Source organism: Phalacrocorax carbo, chromosome 6 (assembly GCF_963921805.1).
Source record: "Phalacrocorax carbo chromosome 6, bPhaCar2.1, whole genome shotgun sequence".
In the NCBI taxonomy this organism is placed as follows: domain Eukaryota; kingdom Metazoa; phylum Chordata; class Aves; order Suliformes; family Phalacrocoracidae; genus Phalacrocorax; species Phalacrocorax carbo.
The window spans coordinates 41,526,892-41,545,560 of NC_087518.1; the positions used below are offsets into that span (position 1 = coordinate 41,526,892).

The following is an 18,669-nucleotide window of genomic DNA, read 5'->3' on the forward strand; positions in this document are numbered from 1 at the left end:
CATTACAGCCAGGCAGGTTGTGAAGGGCTCGTTTCCTGCTGGCATTTGGCCCTTCTCATTTGCCTCAGACGCTGACACTAGCCTGGCTTGTGTTTCGGGTCGCTGTCAATACTTAATAATTCTGGGCAGCACCGTAAAGGTGTCACAAAGCAGGTCTTGCACTGAAATATATCTTCAGATTTGCTGAATTTAGATCTCTGCACAAGCTAGTGCAGTTTTAACCTTGCAGCAACATAGGAGCAGCTGCTTCAGCTGGATAGCTCCAAGTGGTTTAGAGAGCAATCTATTGAAACCCCAGATAGGAAATTGGATGTTAGTCATCATAGAGTGATAAGGACAGGGCTCCTAATTCAACATCTATTTTCATATCCAAACTGATTGGAAAAAGAGTAAAAGGGACCCACAGTTATAAGACAAAATGAAAACAAAAGGTTGTCTGTATATTCAGAGCACAATTCAAGATCCTATGGCTTGAAAACAGAAAGAAACCCAGCAAGCATCCCTCATATTAGATACAGTTGTAGGAGGAAATCTATCTGTAGCCATTTTTCCTCCTGCTCCAGCCAGAGGAATTTGCCAGGGCATGCGGGATGGTGAGCGGTGCAGAGAGGGATCTCAGGCCTGACCTCTGCAACAGGGCACCCTCCTGGTCCCAGAGCTGAGAAGCAAGTCGGTCCCCACTTAGCAGCAGCGGCTGCACAGCTCTTCAGCTGGTGTTTTCATGACCACACAACTGAAAGCAGAGGGATGGCAAGCTCTTCTGGCAAAACAACATCAGGTCTCTGCAACTCGCTTTTGACATTAGGCAGGCAGAAGACTAAATAAAAAAGACTAAATAATTATTTCACAGCCAGGCCCTTCTGGCCCAGATCTTTAATCATCATTTGAAGCTTGAAATAAGTCTGAGTGTTTCTTTCCAGCACAAGTTCCAGCCTGTGCTGTGTCTCCTGCCCACCTATGCATAAGTCTGCCAGCACTGCCTCGCCGGCTTTGATTTGGGAGAATTAACAGTGGGTCTGTTCCTTGGCTTTTCCATCACATCCATTCTTCCTCACAAAGTGGCACAGCTGACAAGCTGTTGGTTTCAATATTGAAATTAGTTTCTCTGCTGAGAAGGAGCTTTGTAAAAGTAGCATCAGAAAGTTTTGTGTTTGTTATCTGTCCTTAGTGCTGCGCTCAGCTTTAAAGACATAAATGGATGTTTTAAAAGTAATTTTCAGGGATAGGAAATGAGCTTCATTTGCATTCAGAGGGGACCCATCTAGGACTATGCGAAGAGGTGCTGTGCATTGCTGGTGCTAAGAAAGGCAAGGCGAGATGATCTAATTACAGCTGAAATACACACGGAGGTGTGCACTGCCGTGACCTTTATCATACACAGGCTCCACACAGCCCAGAGACCTCACTGTTCAAGGTTTTTCATCAACATTAAAAAGCCTCCCCAGGATCTCCTTTCCTCCATCTCTCTTCATCATTTGTTTTTGAATTCATTCCCTAACAGCAGGACACTGCATTATTTCATAAGCCATCAACACTGATTTTCAGATCTCCTAGTGAGAGTTTCTCAGTGCCTTTCCCTGCTTTGCTGATGACAGCCTTTGCATAAGAAGCTCCTGATGGGGAGTAATTAATTAGTCTCACATAGACAATTAACTTTTCTTTTGTTTAGTATAATTAGTGAACAGAATGACACCTGCCAAAATCAAGTGGTTTTCCATCCACAAGGGTGCTGCGTATTTCCAGTTTGGTTCTTCTTGAAAGGAAATTTTTTTTTTGTGGGTCCTTTCGGTCCTCCCGGGGCTGCATGCCAGAGGCGCAGCGCTCCCTTGTGAGAGCCACATGCTGCTGCCCTGTCGTTGTGAACCGCAGCATCTGGCCACTGGGTCAAGTGCTGAAATCTCAGTGTTTTAGTGTTGCACATTGGAAAAATCTGTATGCACACCACGGCCTATGGATTTCATTCAAGCCTTGACAAAACGAATTCCTATTTCTTCCCCAGGAAAAGGAAGACTGGAGGAATGGGATCCTTCCCCTTACAGAAGTTCACACCAGAAACTTGTATTTTAGTTACTTTTTCTTCAATAGGGAACACATAAACTGGCATATCCACAGCAAAATTACAGTCTGGGTAACCGTTGGAAGCATGTATTGCTCACTTCTGTATTTTCAGATCACCTCCCTCGACCCACTGGCTGTGCTCTGAACGCAGCCCGGGGTGCTGGGGGATTTCCTTGCCCCAGGAGCACATGGCTGGCTGATGGTCACCTTGGTGTCCACCAGTACCCTCAGGTCCTTCTCTACAGAGCTCCTTCCAGCCAGCTGGCCCCCATCTTGTACTGGTGCTTGTCCTGGGGGGTGAGTCCTCCCCAGTGCAGGACTTGGCATTATTCTTTTTTGAACTTCATGAGGTTCCTGTCATTTCCGCAGCCCATCTAGGTGTGTCAGGCACGCCTCCGTGCCTGGGGTTGGAGAGCAGGTCATACAGCAGAGCTGCTGAGCTCTTCCAGACAGAGAGAAATGAGATCTCTCCTACCCTGCAGGGATTTGGGGACCGGTAGCTCACTGATGGGCTAAAGGCTCTTGGAGTGTCCTATGAGGCTGGCGGTTTTATTAAATACAAGTAGTTTTGTGTTATTATCATAAAACACTCACTGAGTTGGCACACTGAGATTTAACTGGACAGAATAGATCTCATTGGTACCAACACCAGAAAGTCAGAGCATGTGTCTCAGAGAGATGCAGGGATTGGTGGGGGGGTGTCTCCTCTGCCCTCAGCCAGCAGCGACCCACGAAAACCAGAGCAAGTGGAGTTTGGCCGGGGCAGCGGAGAAGCTGGAGGCAGGCGGGGACGTTTCTTCTCTACTTCCCGACGCCATCTCCCGACCACAGCTCCCCCGCGCAGGCCGGTGCTGCGCACCCCGGGCGGCAGCCGCTGCCTGCCTGCGGTGGGAGGCGAGGGGGCCTGCGGGCCTGGCGAACGAGGGATAGAGGAAATTAAGTACAAATTCTGTGCAGAAGGGAGGTACAGAGAAAGCCGTTAGCCAATAGCTTGGCCACAGCTGGTACCTACAGGGTAATTTGCCTGACTTGCCAGGGGATGGAAACCTGCCTGAGGCCAGTGACTACCCGCTTCACCGAATTTCACCTGCAGGTCTTCTAAATATGAACTGCAGAAAGGGAAAAGGTGGTGCCCTTACAGAGATAGTGCTCATTGCCCCTGTAAATGCCGTGCAGCCTCCAAAGCCATCATGCTCCAGCCTTACCCTGTCATGTTGCCATCTCCCTACACTTGTCAGTAGGGATAACTTACGTTAGTGACGGTGGTAGTTTAGTTTACTGCACTAAAACTAATAAAGTAGGATAATAAAACCAACTGCAATATTTGCATAGAATATTGTTACTCAAAAATGTCCAAATAACTATAAAACCACACTCCAGCAGTGCACCATATTGTAGTATTTATTACAGACAACCTTAGAATACACTAGATTGAAAGCTGCAAAAATTAATACTCCTCCCCAGCACACATTTTATTTTTTTTTACAGAGACACACATAAAAGGAGCATGTCCTGTCTCCTCCTGCTGCCCTATCCCCATCGATCCAGCGGCATTGTCCCTTAGCAGGACCAGCCCTTCTGCAACTGGCAGTGAAGGTTTTGGTAAGGACAGCTGGCGGGCGAGGGCAAGCTCACCCCCAGACTTAGCCTCGGCAGCGGGCCAGCAGGCGAGCGGGGAGCTGGTAGGATGGGCTCAGCGACCTGGAGAGCTGCAGGCTCTGGGCAGTGCCAGGAGAGAGACAGGAAAAAACATGAGACCTTCCCTCTCTGCAGCAGAGAGCTTCCGTGTGTGAGTGCCCCAGTGGGGGCAGGCACAGGAGCACGACACAGCTGTCAGGGAAAAAGAGGCTATAAAATAAACACTTAAAGAGGTAATTTTACCTCTTCTATGTTTATTTAAAGGTAACAACCCAGCCCACAACAAAGTAGCTATGTATTTCGTAGGAAAAAAACAACTTTCAATGTTTCATTGCTTCTCTCCATTGGTCCCTCTTCCCCTCCAGCACCCAGCTGCAAATCCTGCTTGCATCACAGGACTTTTCCTTCCATGTCCAGAAGTTATCCATTGATCCTGCATGCTTCCCAGGGCAGAGAGGTGCCACTTGGGCTGGTCACACCTGGTGTCTCCTCCCGGCCTCTGTGGCACCCACAGGGACGAGACAGCTCCCAGGGGTAAACCTGCACATAAAGCAGGACTTCGCAGCACATGAACAGGTGAGTGCGCCAGGCACCCAACTGTTTGCAGGGCAAATAAATGCCATGGGGCTTGTAAAGTAAAATAACTCAGAGTGGGGACATTGGGGCCCCTTCCCCACGCAGCCCCACTCCAGGCAGCAGCTGACAGGTGGCAATGGCTCCTCCAGTGAAGGAGTGAGTGAGGAAGGGGTGATGGGGCAACCCAGCTCCCATGGGACTCGGTGGCTTTTCAGGATGCTTGAGGTCTTCGTGTTGCCATTTCTGTCCCAAATCAGCCAGAACTCTCTGACTGTGGGGCAGGGGCTGTGCACAGCAATGCATTTGTCAGCTTTCTCAAAATAACAGAAACAACTTGTAGTGTCTCATCACAGGAGAATATTTCACTCAAAGCAGGGAGGGAAATGTCAAAAACCAGAGCAGACACTGAGCAGGTTACATGTGCTGTGCCAGCCACGCTAACAAAGGAGGGATTCAGACAGCGACAAGGGCATGAAATCTGCTCTTTACATCAGTTAGTCCTGCACCTGCAGGCACGGGCACAGGACGACCAGGTGTGCGTGCAACAAATGAGCCAGATCATAGAATCATAGAATTATTTAGGTTGGAAAAGGCCCTTAAGATCATCCATCTTAGCAAAAGCGATTCCTCAGAGCTCTGCCCTGCGTCTGGCTGCACGGGGATCTGCTGCACAAGCCAGCGCCATGGCCGCCCAGCGTGGGACACTGCGGGACAACAGTATGTTATGTTTCAAGAGCCAGCTGGTAGAAATGTTATGTATTACACAGCAGCTCTGATCCCTTCCAGGTCCAGTTCCAGTAAACTGCAAAGTGAAACGCCAAAGATTTTCCCAATTTAAAAAAACCGTATCAGTGATCGGGTTCATCGGTGGGAAACAGCAGGGCGGGCAGGACTGGCTCCCACAGACTGCTGGCTCCCACACTAGCAAAGGCTCACTACAATAGGCAAACACCTATTCAACAGTGACATCAACAATAAACATTTTATTCACAAAAATAATTACAAAATTACTCTGACACTGTTAGAAAGCGGTGTTTCAAGTTACACTCTCATCAGCGGGAAATAATTACCGTAAATGCTCCAGAAATGAAAGCCACGTACAGAAAAGAAATTAGTTCACAGTTTATGCAAGGGGAAAAGAAGAAAAACCAAACCCCGTTTTACTGTATACTTTTTGTGTGCGTGCTTCAAACCCAAGGCTGATCGCACAGATTGGGGCTCAAAAACAGACTAACAATTCACATATTTACAAAATATGAAAACCAGTTTCTTGCTGTCTCAAATATCAATTGCAGTTTAAAAAAAGAAAAGATCATTTAACTGTAGCTGCAAGTGACATGTAAAAGGAATAATGACACATTTGATTAATTTTTTTAGATAAATGAGCTATACTCCTGAATGCTCTTCAAAATTATTTTGCAGGAGCTTAGTATTAGGGCTTAATATGTACTTCAGAAGCTGCACATGGTTGCTCCTAATTGCTTGTCCAGTTTAAACTGAAAATGCCTTTACTGGTGGGTGTGGAGCCACGGCAAAACACTCACCTCTCTGCAAAACGACGAACTTTACTGGGAATTAACTAACACTGAATTACTTGTAGCAAAGGCATAGGTGCATTTATGGGGACCCATTAACAGGTTTACTATTAGAAGCAAACAGAAACTGCGCTGGGTTACTCCTGCAGCCAAGCCCCAGGTTCGTGGTGGCACCATGCTCTCGGGACGCTCTGAAATGCACTTCTGCAGCATTTCTCTTCCCTCGCTGTGCCCCGGGGCAAGTGAGGCCCCACGGCTCTCCCAGGCACCGAGCCCAGGAGTGGCCATAGCTGGAGGGGACTGTGTCAGACTGGGGATGAAGGTCATCAGCTGAAACCTGCTTTGCCCCCAGCAGCCCTCTTCCTCCAATGCAGATCACGGCCTGACCCTGTTCCCTACTTTCTCCCTGTTTCTTGGCAGGGACTTTCCAGGTCTCTTGCCAAGATGGGGCCGGAGCCCAGCAGAGGCACCAAGCACGGACTCCTGGCTCTGTTCTGTTTCAGGCAGCTTCAGGTACACAAGTCCTGGTATAAACCTCTTCTTCCAGCCCTTCACTGGGTGAAACAGCCGTGTCCCTTAGCACCCGCTGCCTCAGCAGACAGGCCTTATGAAGTGAGTGGGAGCTCCTATGCTGGCTACAACAGCCCAGCTGTCAGGAAAAATCTTGGGAGATGAATACAGAAGTTTTTCTCCTCTGATAACTTTAATTCTAAATGCATAACAGTGTATTTAAATTTCACTCTCTTTCATAAGGAGTGTGCCTGAAAAAGAGTTATGCTTGCAGGTGTAACTGCTGTATAGCATTTACAGTTCCTGGGTACTTCATAATGATAGATCTGCTCTTAAAAATCAACACTCAAACTCGGTACTGGCACAAGCAAAACTCCGTTGCTGTGGGTGGAGCGTGTCTCCAGTACGTCAAAGGGGAACTGAGTCTCAGGTCTCCAACAGTGACAGAAGACCAGCTGCTCGGCACATGCAGCCGAGCAGGCGCCTGCTGGTCCAGCCCTTTCTCATGACGCGAAGCGCCAGACATGAAGCCGCGGAGATAAGGCACGGAGGCCTGTCTGCTTGCAGCTCTGCAGGGAAAACCACCCTCCAAAATTACCTTACAAAATGCCTTTGCCCAGGCACCATACCTGCCCATCTTTATCTCACCCAGGAATAAACAAATGAGGTTTTGCTCCTCCATAAGGCAGATGTATTGGCTGCCCTGTGAAAGGAGGAGAGCACTGTAAACACAAAATAAAACACTGTTACCTAACATGGTATGGGAGGTACTCAGCTTTGTTAAACAATTTGACCTGAACTTCAGGGAGAAAACTAATGGTGAGAAAAGAATACAGTTAACTGACCCCAGCTCTTGACTTCCTCTCCCAAAGGCAGATGCTGCCAGCAGGAGCTGCCAGAGCTGAAACCACAACCGGAGGCCAGGTAGAGGCAGATGGCAGCAGATGGTGGCTTCAGGATATGCAGATTTTGGCTTTATACAAGAGTGAAGAAAGGTGACGAGAGGGATTGAATGTCCACTTGATAAGGAGGAAAATGCCAGACTGAGAGCCAGTTTTAGGAAGTATTTATTGAATAAACTCATACAGCTGCATCCTGCCCTTCACTATGGGTCAGGGCCTGGGTTTCCCTGCACTGTCAGAAACTTAGGGATTGGAGACATGGTGTGGAGGTTGCTTAAGAAAAGGCATACCTACATTAAGGGATTAAATTTCTTGGTTCTACAGTAACTATACTTAAAATCTTTTATTTTTGCTGAAGCAGAAGAGATCAGCTAATATTTGCAGTATTTCTTACATTCGCTGCAGGGATTTTTGTAAATGCCACATCAATTTGTTCATCTAAGGAGCACCACTTGCTCTGGCCATTAGCAAAAAAACACAATTGGGATGGCAGAGAGGCACCCAGGAGGACAGGCTGGACTTCCAAAGGTGGCGATATTTGGATATCTACCAACTTCCATCAAGGGAAGACGTTCTACACTTCTTTTTTAACATAGCTACCCTTAGGCACAGCTGCAGGCGCCACAGCAAGTCCAGGCTGCAAAGGCTCTCCTGCCATCAGCTCTGAGGCATGTCAGAGTCCTGTGTGATGGGGGACAGAAGATTAACTCCCACATTTTCCCGTGTTCCCAGGAAAGCCTTCACCAGGTCACTCAGCTGAGTCTTCCCATGGTTAGTGGTACTCCTGGATTTACACAGTTACTGGGTAAGGACTTTGTATGGTAAAATCCATGTGAGCTTTTCATTTCCTGAGAAGGACAACCTTCAAATGCAACTAAATAATTTTTCTGAACACTGTAATTAAAGAAATCCAAACTTCATGATGAACCATGCATTTATTATTCCAGTCTACAGAGAACTGCACTACCCTTTTCACTTCCCAACAGCAAGAAGTTTCAGCAGAGGGGTGTGCTGCCGGGGCACTGGGAGGGGAGTCTCTCCCCCGAGCAGAAGGTCGTACAGTTAAACTATGGCAGCTGTCACAAAACCACATTTCAGTAGTTCACGTTACCTCTGCATCCCAGGTTAGCAAGAGGAGAGGGTTGATGTGCAGGAATCTAGGTCTCCCACCCCAAATTCAGCTGCACAACAGGAGTGATCCCTGGGGCATGGGCTGGGGTGGGTGTGGTGGGGCAGCAGACCTATGCTAGCCTCCCTGCATATTCAAACTTCGGAGGGGGGGGGGGGTGTTGGATCTGGTGGACAAACCATCAGGAGAGGCAGAACCCACACCCGAGTCTGTTCCCATGGCATTCTTAGGATTCTCGAGGTTGTGCCACATCAAGGTCACGTGCTGCAGGAGTTAATTTCTTTTTTCAGATTAATTCTAAGTTTAGCATTCACCTGGGTGATAATCACAGTTTTACTCATGGAACTCTACAGGAACATTTTCAAGACTTCAGGTTTCTCCCTTCAATCACATTTTCAAGTGACAAGGAGATTTGGTTACTAACACAAGCCACATTTTAATTCCTCCTGCCATACATAATATTTTTGAAAGAAGTACATTAGATTGGTGTCATAGGCAACATCCAGAAACAGAGACACCCAGCAAGAGCCAGGCTAGCAGCTTGTTTGAGAAAAAGTGGTGGAGTTTTTGTAAAGCTTGTCTTAAATTCAAAGTGCAGATAAATACTTGCTTTGGTCCCTTTTGCTCCATAGGATTTTTTATCACTAATATATTAAAGTGTTTCCACACCTCTCCTACCTTTTACTGTTGTTGCTGGGTTTTGCCCTTTTGTTTTTAATTGCCTATATAAGTTATACATAAATTTAGCTTTGGAACACACAATATATTCATCTTTCTTAGCTCCTCAAAATAGTTCTCTGAAAAGGCATGTATACAAAAATATTTACTAACTACAAAGTAGAAAAAATATATTTGGCTTGCAGATAAGTGTGGTTTTCTTTACCTGCTTACCCCAGAAAATACAGCTGAGGTGCAAGACCTAATTTTCTTCCCATCTGAAGCTTTTCAGCTGAGCGGAGCAGGGCTCATGAAGGCAAACCGACTTCTCCACGTCCATACAGACAGGCTAGCTCACCGAAGATCGAAAATACAGGATCCTTGGATCAAATTACTGCTTTTTCTACTGTGGGCTCTTAGGAAAGGGGTCTGGAAGAGATGGTAGTTTTGCGGCAGTACCATTTGTACTAGCACCTCATGTTCAACAACAAAAATGTGGACATTTTACTTCCCCAGATAACACCCCACAATTAAATGTAGCCACAAGACTTTTGATTCCCTTCCTCCCCTTGCAGTACCGTTAAGTCTTTAGCTGCTGGAACTGTTCGTTCTTCAGGGAGTTTTCATACACTGGTGCACGCTTCAGCACATCTCTGACCTCACAGTTTCTTTTACAGCTCTTTGATGCTACTGATGAATATTTTCAACTTACTTTAAAAGAGGCCCCACAACAGCAGCCGCAAGTTTGCCATCATTGGTCAGGGCCTCCCTTTCAACAACTGAAACAGAGCGTTCTGACTACTTTTTCATGTGGACCATCTGTGTATTCACAGGCTCAGTTTAACACAGATGTCAGCCAAGCAATAAATACATCAGGATTTTGGAGAAGAAAAGCCTAAAAAATATATTTGGTATTTGTACAGTGCATCTGTTTACAACCAGTCCAAGTGGATACCAATGCATCATAACCTGGCAGTCTTCCTGAGTGTCCAGTGGCTGCACCGCATCCAGGTCAACTCGGTCTGTAGCACTCAGTGCCCCAGCTCATTCCCAGTGAAACGACACATTCGAGCTTTTCCCCCCCCAAAACCCCATTCATGTACATACTTCAGTCTACATATCAGGTCACTGCTTTCTATCTTACCCTTGGGGTCTGGACCCCAAACAAACCCTAGAACAAGAACAAGCTCTTTCAACAGTTTGCTGACATGTTTGAAGAGATGCTTTACTCCTGAACAGCGAGAAGAAATGTGCGTATGGGTCTGTACTGCCAACAGCCACGCTGTGCTCACCCCCCTGGAAAACATGGCCACGTCTGACAACAACAGATTGAAAGAAGCCCACTGCTGCAGAACAGGCTGCGATCCACATCGGGACTGTAAAGGGCCACTTAGTAAACGCATGAAAAAGGAGCCGTGTTCATTTGGTACGTGTTACTTGAATCCTTCCCAGCCCTTGAGGAGCGTTTAGGAATCTCCACCCCGAGGTCTGCAAAAGCCCCAACTCTTTGTCTGCCAGCTGGAGGAAGAGTCTCTTGTCATCACTGACGCCACCTGGAAGGTGCTGCTGTGCTCTGCCTGCAGATGAGCAACGTGATGGCCGTGCACACTCGTAGCAGCCAGCTGCAGCTACAGAGCGCCTACAGATCTGCCAAAGCCTCTGCCCTGGGGGCAGACCACAGCCTAGCACAGAGCCTGACGGCTGAGCGTCAGCATGGACGGCGCCTGGATCATATCCCATCCTCTCACCTGAACACCTACAGCACGGGGTCCAATTTCAAGTACAGTTCTTCACAGGGGTGCTCAGACATACACCTAACAGGCATCAACAACAGATAATTTGGCACCGGAGGCTAACTTGAACACAATCAAATCTCTAAAGGAAGGCCCCGCATTTGAAAATTAGGTCAAGAAGTGGAATCTCTTCCTACTAAAATTCCGGCACTCAAATATAGAACCAGTTACCAGCTGCAAAACAGGAGAGCTCCTGAAAAAAGTCAGGAGAGAGAAAAACAGGGGAACTTATTAAAAAAAAAAAGCCGTTAAGAGTATCAAATTATGGTGTGATGACTTAAGAGTTTTTCTCTGGGGTCTCTTGCACCTTGGCAGCAGTCATCTGAAACTGTGGCATGTATGGCACGGTGGCTTTATACTTAAGGCTACTTTGGATAAATGCATTTAAATTTGGAGGTGTATGCTGAAGAAACCCCACATCTTTGAGTAGATCGGTTGTATGGAACTGACACATCACCCCCGAACTTTCTGTTAAAAAAATGTCCTTTTCTCTTTTTTCTAATGATGTTATCCCTAAGTAATACAGGCTCCGCTCAGGACTATCTCCATCTGTGAAAGTGTCATCCTGATCTGAAGGCTCTGAAAATCCCTCTGAAGAAATAAGAGAAAGGGAAAGAGTCTTGCTGGGCTGCCTGCCAGGCAAATCAGGTGATATGAGGAACGCCCCATTTCCCACCTCCCAAGAGCTACTTGAGAAGGCTCCTGGAACTAAGGAATCTTCAGCTAAGAAGCATCTATCAAAACAACTTCTTAGATGCACTTGCTGTTCGTAAAGCCCACTTGATCTGGAGTTACTGAGAATAGTAGCGTATTTAATATCAGACTGCCTTGTAATTTCTCCACTGATTTGGTCATCATGGGAACTCTCAGAGAAGCTGCTACTATTGAAACGGCTGCTAGAGCAAGCAGAGTCATGTTCAGAGTCTTGAATTTTTGTAAACACTGAATCAATGACAAAAAATTCTTGTGTGTCTTCTTTTTTCAACGCTTTAGTAACACTGATGTCTTCCAGCACTATTTCTGGTTCCAGAAGAAGAGGCTCAAATGACATTGCTTCGGGGTGCTTGATAAAAAGATGCTCAAAAGTTTCAGGCTAGAAGAAAAGATATATTTTAATGCTTATCTATTATTTAATAGCTTTATTTCAGTATGAAGCTACTGATTTTAAGAATCACAGATAAAACCCCCACAGTTTTAGTAAGAGTATATAGTTGAAAATCCTCTAACACACACTGCCTCTCTTCTTTATGTCTGTGTGTAGGATAAGACTGAGGGACAAGACAAAAAAAGCAAAAACTGGTTTGTGTGTCAAGTGCTGCAAAGCAAGCGTTCTGTGAAGTGCTCAGTAATCCAGCCAAGACAGCCTATCATTTAAGCTGAAAGAGAAGCAGCTCAATGGTCCCATTCATTTCAACATTGATAAACATGCACATATTGTTAAAAACACTCATAAGTGCTTCACAAGACAAAAGTCTTGTGCCATTAGATGTCCTTGGCTTTTTATTTAGATTGTAGAAACAATAGACTTAACCATTTACATGTCAACTAAAGGAACTTTCCCTGGTAGGATTATATTATTTAGAGTCAAATTCAGCCTTTCCTTAGTATTTTTAGAGCATTCCATTCTGAATAGCAGCTATATGTTTGAACTGCATGAAGAGAAGTACACGTTTATTTTGGAAAAATGTATGCTTTACTACTACCTAATATATATGCATGTAAAATATACAACAGCACAAGCTGACAGCAAAACCGGAGCTCCTAGCTAAAAAGGAAAATTCACTCGAAAAGCATATATTTCCTGATGAATTCAAGAAAAAACAAATAGATAAAAACAGATTTTGTGTATATTAGCAAACCATATTTTAGAGCAGGAAAGCTGCCAAAACAACTAGGAACATGTCAAAATACTTAGACTAGTATATGATTACAGAAAAGAGTAAATTAACTTGCACATCTTAGGCTACTACTTTAGTCTAGACTAGCTATCAGTAACGCCCATGCCCTCACATGGCAAAGCAGGTGAGTAGGTTTCTAACTGCTTTGGTACTTGCCCCACTGAAGTCCATCACCTTCCCACACAGAAACCAACCTGCCCACTGGAATCTCTCCTAGTCTTCAAAATAACGCCAATAACCACATATAAAACTAACCAGCTATTGAAATGAGCTGTAGGATGCTACTAGAACATATACATCAAGCCCTAACGATCGTACCTTACATTGCCCAGTGAAAGCTATCTTCCTGCTCACAGGTTTGCTGTGAATTGACAGAGAAGCACAGGCACTGCTGTGCCAAAGTGGACTAACAGTCCGATCAGTCTATATTGCCCACAGTGGCATTTTCTAATGGGAGATGTATGTTATCGGGAAGCTTCTGAACAACCAAGAAACCATGTTTCCTCCTGATACACCTGCCCTCCTACAACCAGCGGCTGGTTAATCCTGAACAGGGATGGTTTATATTCCTTCCAAAATCTGCATGCTCCCTCACCCCAGCCCCCCCATTATTTGCTCTTATAAATGCATAGGAAACATACAGATATTATTGCCTGAAAAGATTAAATACATCACATTCAAAGACAGGAATGTTGTTTGGCAAAGGCCACCATCTGTCCACTCAGACACATCACTTATTAAAACATGTCAGATATTTAACCAAATACAGTGCATAATCCAATGTCCTAAGAAAAACGTAGAACTACAGCATATCAGCAATTACAGAGTAAGCTGGCTGAATAGTGCTGCATTTCCACAGCATATGCATGTATGGTATAAATTGGGCACAAACTGTGTTAAGCAACAGGCAAAGTAGCTCCATAAAACTTGGGAGAAAAGCCATCGTTTCAGGCCACCAGTTCCCAGACTCTGCTGGCCAGATGAAATGAGATCCAAAACAAACAAGGAATTTCAAGCAACACTGTATTTTGCTCTCCTGTTCAGTCCAGGTTTTAAGTTCTATTTGTCTCATAAGCAACAGCTCCCTCTGAGCCAGTTAACATGCCTGAGACAGATGAAAATCAAAATTCCTTTGCACTCTAGTTGGTAAACACAGATACATCTAAATATGCTATTGGCCTACTTCTGCCTTGACCAGATTTTGACTTTCACGTGTATTTAACTTGACAGATTGCAAATTGGCCCATGGCCATAGTAGGGCAATTTAGATATGCATGAGTCTTTGCAAGATTGATGTTAATTTCCCTGTAAAAATTTTGTAGTTGCATTTCAGTGATTTCTCCAACATTAGGTCCTAAAGCTTTTTAATTTTTATTTACTATTTTATTGAGCAAATAAGAGGATTTTTTATGATTTTGGCATCACGCATACATGTCAAGGCTTGCAAGGCAGACTCCGGATGCAAGACTTGCCTGTTTTAGATTACAGTTTTAACCTCTGGCTGCTGTAAGCAAAACAATCAGTATAAAATTATAAATGCAGTTCTAGAGTACCAAATACCAAGTGTGCTATATCAAATATACAAAGTAATGACCAGATGTTGACTCAAGGATTTAGTATTGTTATGTACCAGGAGAAGACAGCAGTTCTACATCAAATGCCTTCAGAAAGGCATCAGAACTTTCCAGCAGTGGTACATAGGCTATTTATGTAGTCAAGCCTTATTACAGCTAAGGAAAAATACAAGTACTGTACACTGCTTTTTCTACTGGAAATTGCATGCACACATAAAAAAGCAGGATTTGGCCCTAAACACATGATTTCAAAGAACGTGTTCTGGCCTTGGACACTCACGAGATGAGCAAGAGTTGATCACGCTGATCTGAGGACAGGCACTGTGCCTTCAGTGCAATTAACATTAACCAAAAATTTCCAGTAAGATTAGTCCAACGTACGGAAGAGGCATGCTTTCTACTGCATAACAAGCTGTCAAAAATCATGTCAAACTTCAATTTCTTTCATACTTGCATGCATTATCTCTTTTCCATTAATTATGGAACAAGATATATAAATATGGAGCGGTATCACCAGGGCATCAGCTTTACCCTTCTTTCCTAGTTAAAACTTCATCAACTTTAATTACATTTATTTCGGTTCTACCAGTCAATATATTTTGCAATAGGGGACAGCAAGGATTGTCATGAGCTTCTTTTGCTACAGATGAAAAGATTAACTAAGCAAACACAGGTGCACTGGTGCAACTTACACTCCTGCAATTAACAGCTATTCAAAGAGCCCAGCACTTCCTGGGATGCAGCCCTGGCAGCAGACACGTCAGGCTGGCCTGGGATTTAACAAACTGTGCAAGTAAAACACACTTAGTTTTCTAGACCAAGCCAGAGGCACAGGCTCTGCTAACGCCAGCCAACGTGACTGCTGCCACAAGGCTGGGGAACACCCACTCTTCACTCCACCCAACCACAACTGCATCTTCCCCAACGGAAGGGTTTCCAGGAGCTTCACTTAACATGAAAACATAGAGCATCGGTAAAGTAAGTGCTTTAGCACGTTAAAAAGCCACGAAAAAAAATTAAGCAAAAGAATAAGCAGAAACTGCCCTAACACCACTGAAATCAGATTTTCTGTGAGGATTTCTGGCCTGTTCTTTTCAAACACAGATCCAACATTAGAGATTATTCAGGCATCTGCATTAATATGGCTGCATGTTTAAATGATACAAATGAAGAAGTGATATAAATTACAGGCACATGGATATTTTCGGGAAAAAGAAACCAAGCAAACAAAAAACCCAGTAAGGCACAACACACACCCAGTTTCTGCATTCTCTGAGCTGCTGGTGCACCCAAATGCATGCAGAAAGTTCAAAAGACCTTTCTTGAAAGACAAGTACTTGTGCAAATAAGAGATTTGATCACTTTGATGTGCCTGGAGTCAGTGGCAACTCCCAAGACAGCTCTCAATTAGGACAAATACTCAATTAGAATGAAAACCCACTTTCAAGTGCAGTCAGTAACTGGGCAGATCTTGCACTCAGGCTGGATAAATCCCAAACCAGTCTGATGTCTCTGCTTCCACGCCTGCATCCTGGGAAGGGCTGAGCTCTTTCAACTCCTTTGAAAGCCAGGGCTTGAAAGTATTCAGCCCTTCGCCAGCCACAGCCCTAGTCAGTAGGGCAGTAAACAAAAGTTAAAAATGCCAAATCTAAAGTGCTTCTGCCTGTGCAAGTGACAAACTGCGGTTTGGTCTGTAATATGGCACTTGCTCCTAGATTTTGTGAGGGCATTTTAGATTTTTGACAGAGCTACTTCCAGGATTCATTATATTTAAACAAATCAGCATGGTATTGTATCTGTGCTTCCTGTCTTCTGAATATAAATAGAAAAATCTTCTAACAGTTCTGTATAGGAAGCCTGGGAGCTGGCCCAACGGTTCAGCAGGCAGTAACCATGATTAGACTTCAAAGAATGTCCATTCTCTGTTTAAATGAAATGAAATAAAATAAAAGATGAGAAAAAAAACCTTCACTGGGAATGCAAATTAAATATCTGAAAAATCTTCTGCCATTTGACGCTCTTTCTTTTAGAAATAACAGGCCTGAATTTAGATTATCGTCTCAAATGATTACACATACTCAAACTCTGGGACCAGGAGAAACTCTGTCCACTGGTGCAAACTGGCTAAGTCCACATAAAGGCTCTCATTTGTCACAGCTCCTGATTCACATGCCAAACAGAGATGCGGTTTGCCTCAGCAAAGAATTTGGCCTTTGATACACACACGTGGCACTCACTGAGGTGCATAAGTGTTACAGCTATGGGACTCTACAACTAATTTACTAATTGTCCTGAAATTTGAACACCCCCTACATTCAGAAGAGGGGTTGGTCTCTGGTCCTGGCCCATTTCCAGATACTAGCTTTCTACAGCTGAGAGAACTGCTGTATTGCTAACTTCTGAGGCTCCGAGTTGCTTCATTCAGTAATTCAGGTAGGATCTAGTTTACCCAAGAGGTAGAGTTCAGTACTGAGCAAACAGCAGTCAGACCCATGGGGTGGGGGGAAGAAGCATCACCAGGGAAATACACACCTTCTGAAAATTAACTCCTTGTGCCCAGGAGCAATTCTTGGGGTTTGGAACATCTGCCCAGAACAGCTTCTTCATTCTGAAATATTAGGTAAATTCTGGAGTTGGTACCATTCTCTCATATTCCGTACTGCCGCCATTCACCTTTGCTATGTCTCAAAAGGAATCTGTGCAATTTTCTTTATCAGAACACTGTGACAATGAATCAATCATTTTAGATATTATAGATGGCCAAAATTCAATAGGAAAAAATAAAGAAGTGCCATACCAGGTGGCAGTTTTGCAAAAGTATTAAAGGTACAGGCAGTCTTTGCTGAATACGACCCCAACCTACCTTCCACAAAACTCAGCAGGACTTTTTTCAATTGGCTTTTACTTCAGACCTAAGTTTGTGATGACAATTAAATACGGAACTCGGAGTGCTTTACAAATTCAAAGCACATGACACTCATTAACTTGCTCACAAATTGCTGTGCAGAAGAAAGGAGTATGTATGTGGTACAGGCTGAAGTCATATGAACAGCACCGATCATCTTACTGCAAGGACACTAGACCCAAAAGGGCAATGGTCTGACTTTCACAAGGTAACGAGCATGTGCGGTGTTCCACAGAGCCTGCTGCCTTTCAGTACAGTACGTCAAATATACAAGAAAAATAATTCCTAGCTTTCACCAGCAAAACTCTGTCCACCAGTTGAGCAGACAGGCATCATCTAAGCTGCATCACCTTCTTCTACAGGCTGTCTGGGGCTTTCATATGGCAACGAACAACTTACCTTTGGTGCGAAACCAGCAATGCTCCAAGCAACAGAACTGAGGTTGAAATAACTATTGGCAGAATCACATAGAGGCTGGCATTAGTCTCATTCTCATATCCAGCTGGAAATAAAAAGAATTCAGATAATAATGCAGTAAAATAATTTGCCTGTGAACAAATAGTTTGCAAAAGGGAAATAACAAACAGTAGAAACAACAGCTTAAACACAAAAGAACTTGATAAACAGTCTTATTGCACATCAACAAACTTTTACCTTGAGAACAATAGACAAAAAGGAAGGAATTATCTTAAATACTGAGGTGACTCCTCCACCCCTGTGGGAGGTACCCACTGCACCTTTGCTATTAAGAAATGAAATCAGAGCACATGAAATAAGAGAACATTCCACAACTGGAGAATGAAGAATCACAGGGACCTGGGATCTCCACTATGTAGATGCAGGGGAATTCAGGTCCCTCACTCAACTAATCCCACAAAGAGTTATCAAATTAAAGCAACTGAAGTCTAGATCACTGTTTATAGTTATATTACAGTTACTTCATTACTGACCTTTTTTTCTGGTAAGATATAGGCTTCTCCTGCATTTAAAGTTTGCATTTACAAGCTCATATTTCATAAACAACGGAGAAAGATCCTACAAGTCACCTTTGGTAAACTGATCCGTTACTCTGGACTTGCCAACTCCTCCAGCGAATACAGGATACAGGCTGAACTGGTATTTCTCAATCAGAATAAAGTGATCTGGAAAGAAGAAATCAACCTTTTGATTCAAAACTCTTATCCTACTTGTAAACAATTACCTCCACAGAAGCTCTGGTCACATATGAGAGTTCAGATCAGCCCAGAGAGGGGAATAATGAAAGCCATCTTTTATAGATACATACTTTAATATCAGAAAATTAAAACTGTTAATCTACACTGGGATAATTTAGCATTATTCTGTCATGGAATTAACAACTTTGTGGAGCTATTGTAAAAATCTTTAAGATGAAAGACAAAATGCAAATGGAATGCACATATTAACTTAGACAATTAGCTGGTGTACTCAATATTCCAGAACTAATTTTACTGTATTGCCAAAAAACAAACATAC

At 44.2% G+C, this 18,669-nt stretch overlaps 1 protein-coding gene across 5 annotated transcripts in view; it reads right to left on the reverse strand.

The window, feature by feature from the left end:
• Nucleotides 1-5,235: 5,235 nt before the first annotated feature.
• LEPR (leptin receptor) overlaps nt 5,236-18,669 on the reverse strand; it is a 48,399-nt gene continuing 34,965 nt past the window's right edge. For 3 of the 5 annotated variants that reach the window (XM_064454879.1, XM_064454880.1, XM_064454878.1), the window contains exons 16-19: nt 18,222-18,317; nt 17,575-17,677; nt 16,803-16,878; nt 5,236-11,891 (exon numbers count right to left, since the gene is read on the reverse strand). In XM_064454879.1, coding sequence (XP_064310949.1) covers nt 11,076-11,891; nt 16,803-16,878; nt 17,575-17,677; nt 18,222-18,317 — 1,091 coding nt within the window. In that variant the 3' untranslated portion in view covers nt 5,236-11,075. The other 2 variants (XM_064454881.1, XM_064454882.1) reach the window with 2 other exon arrangements.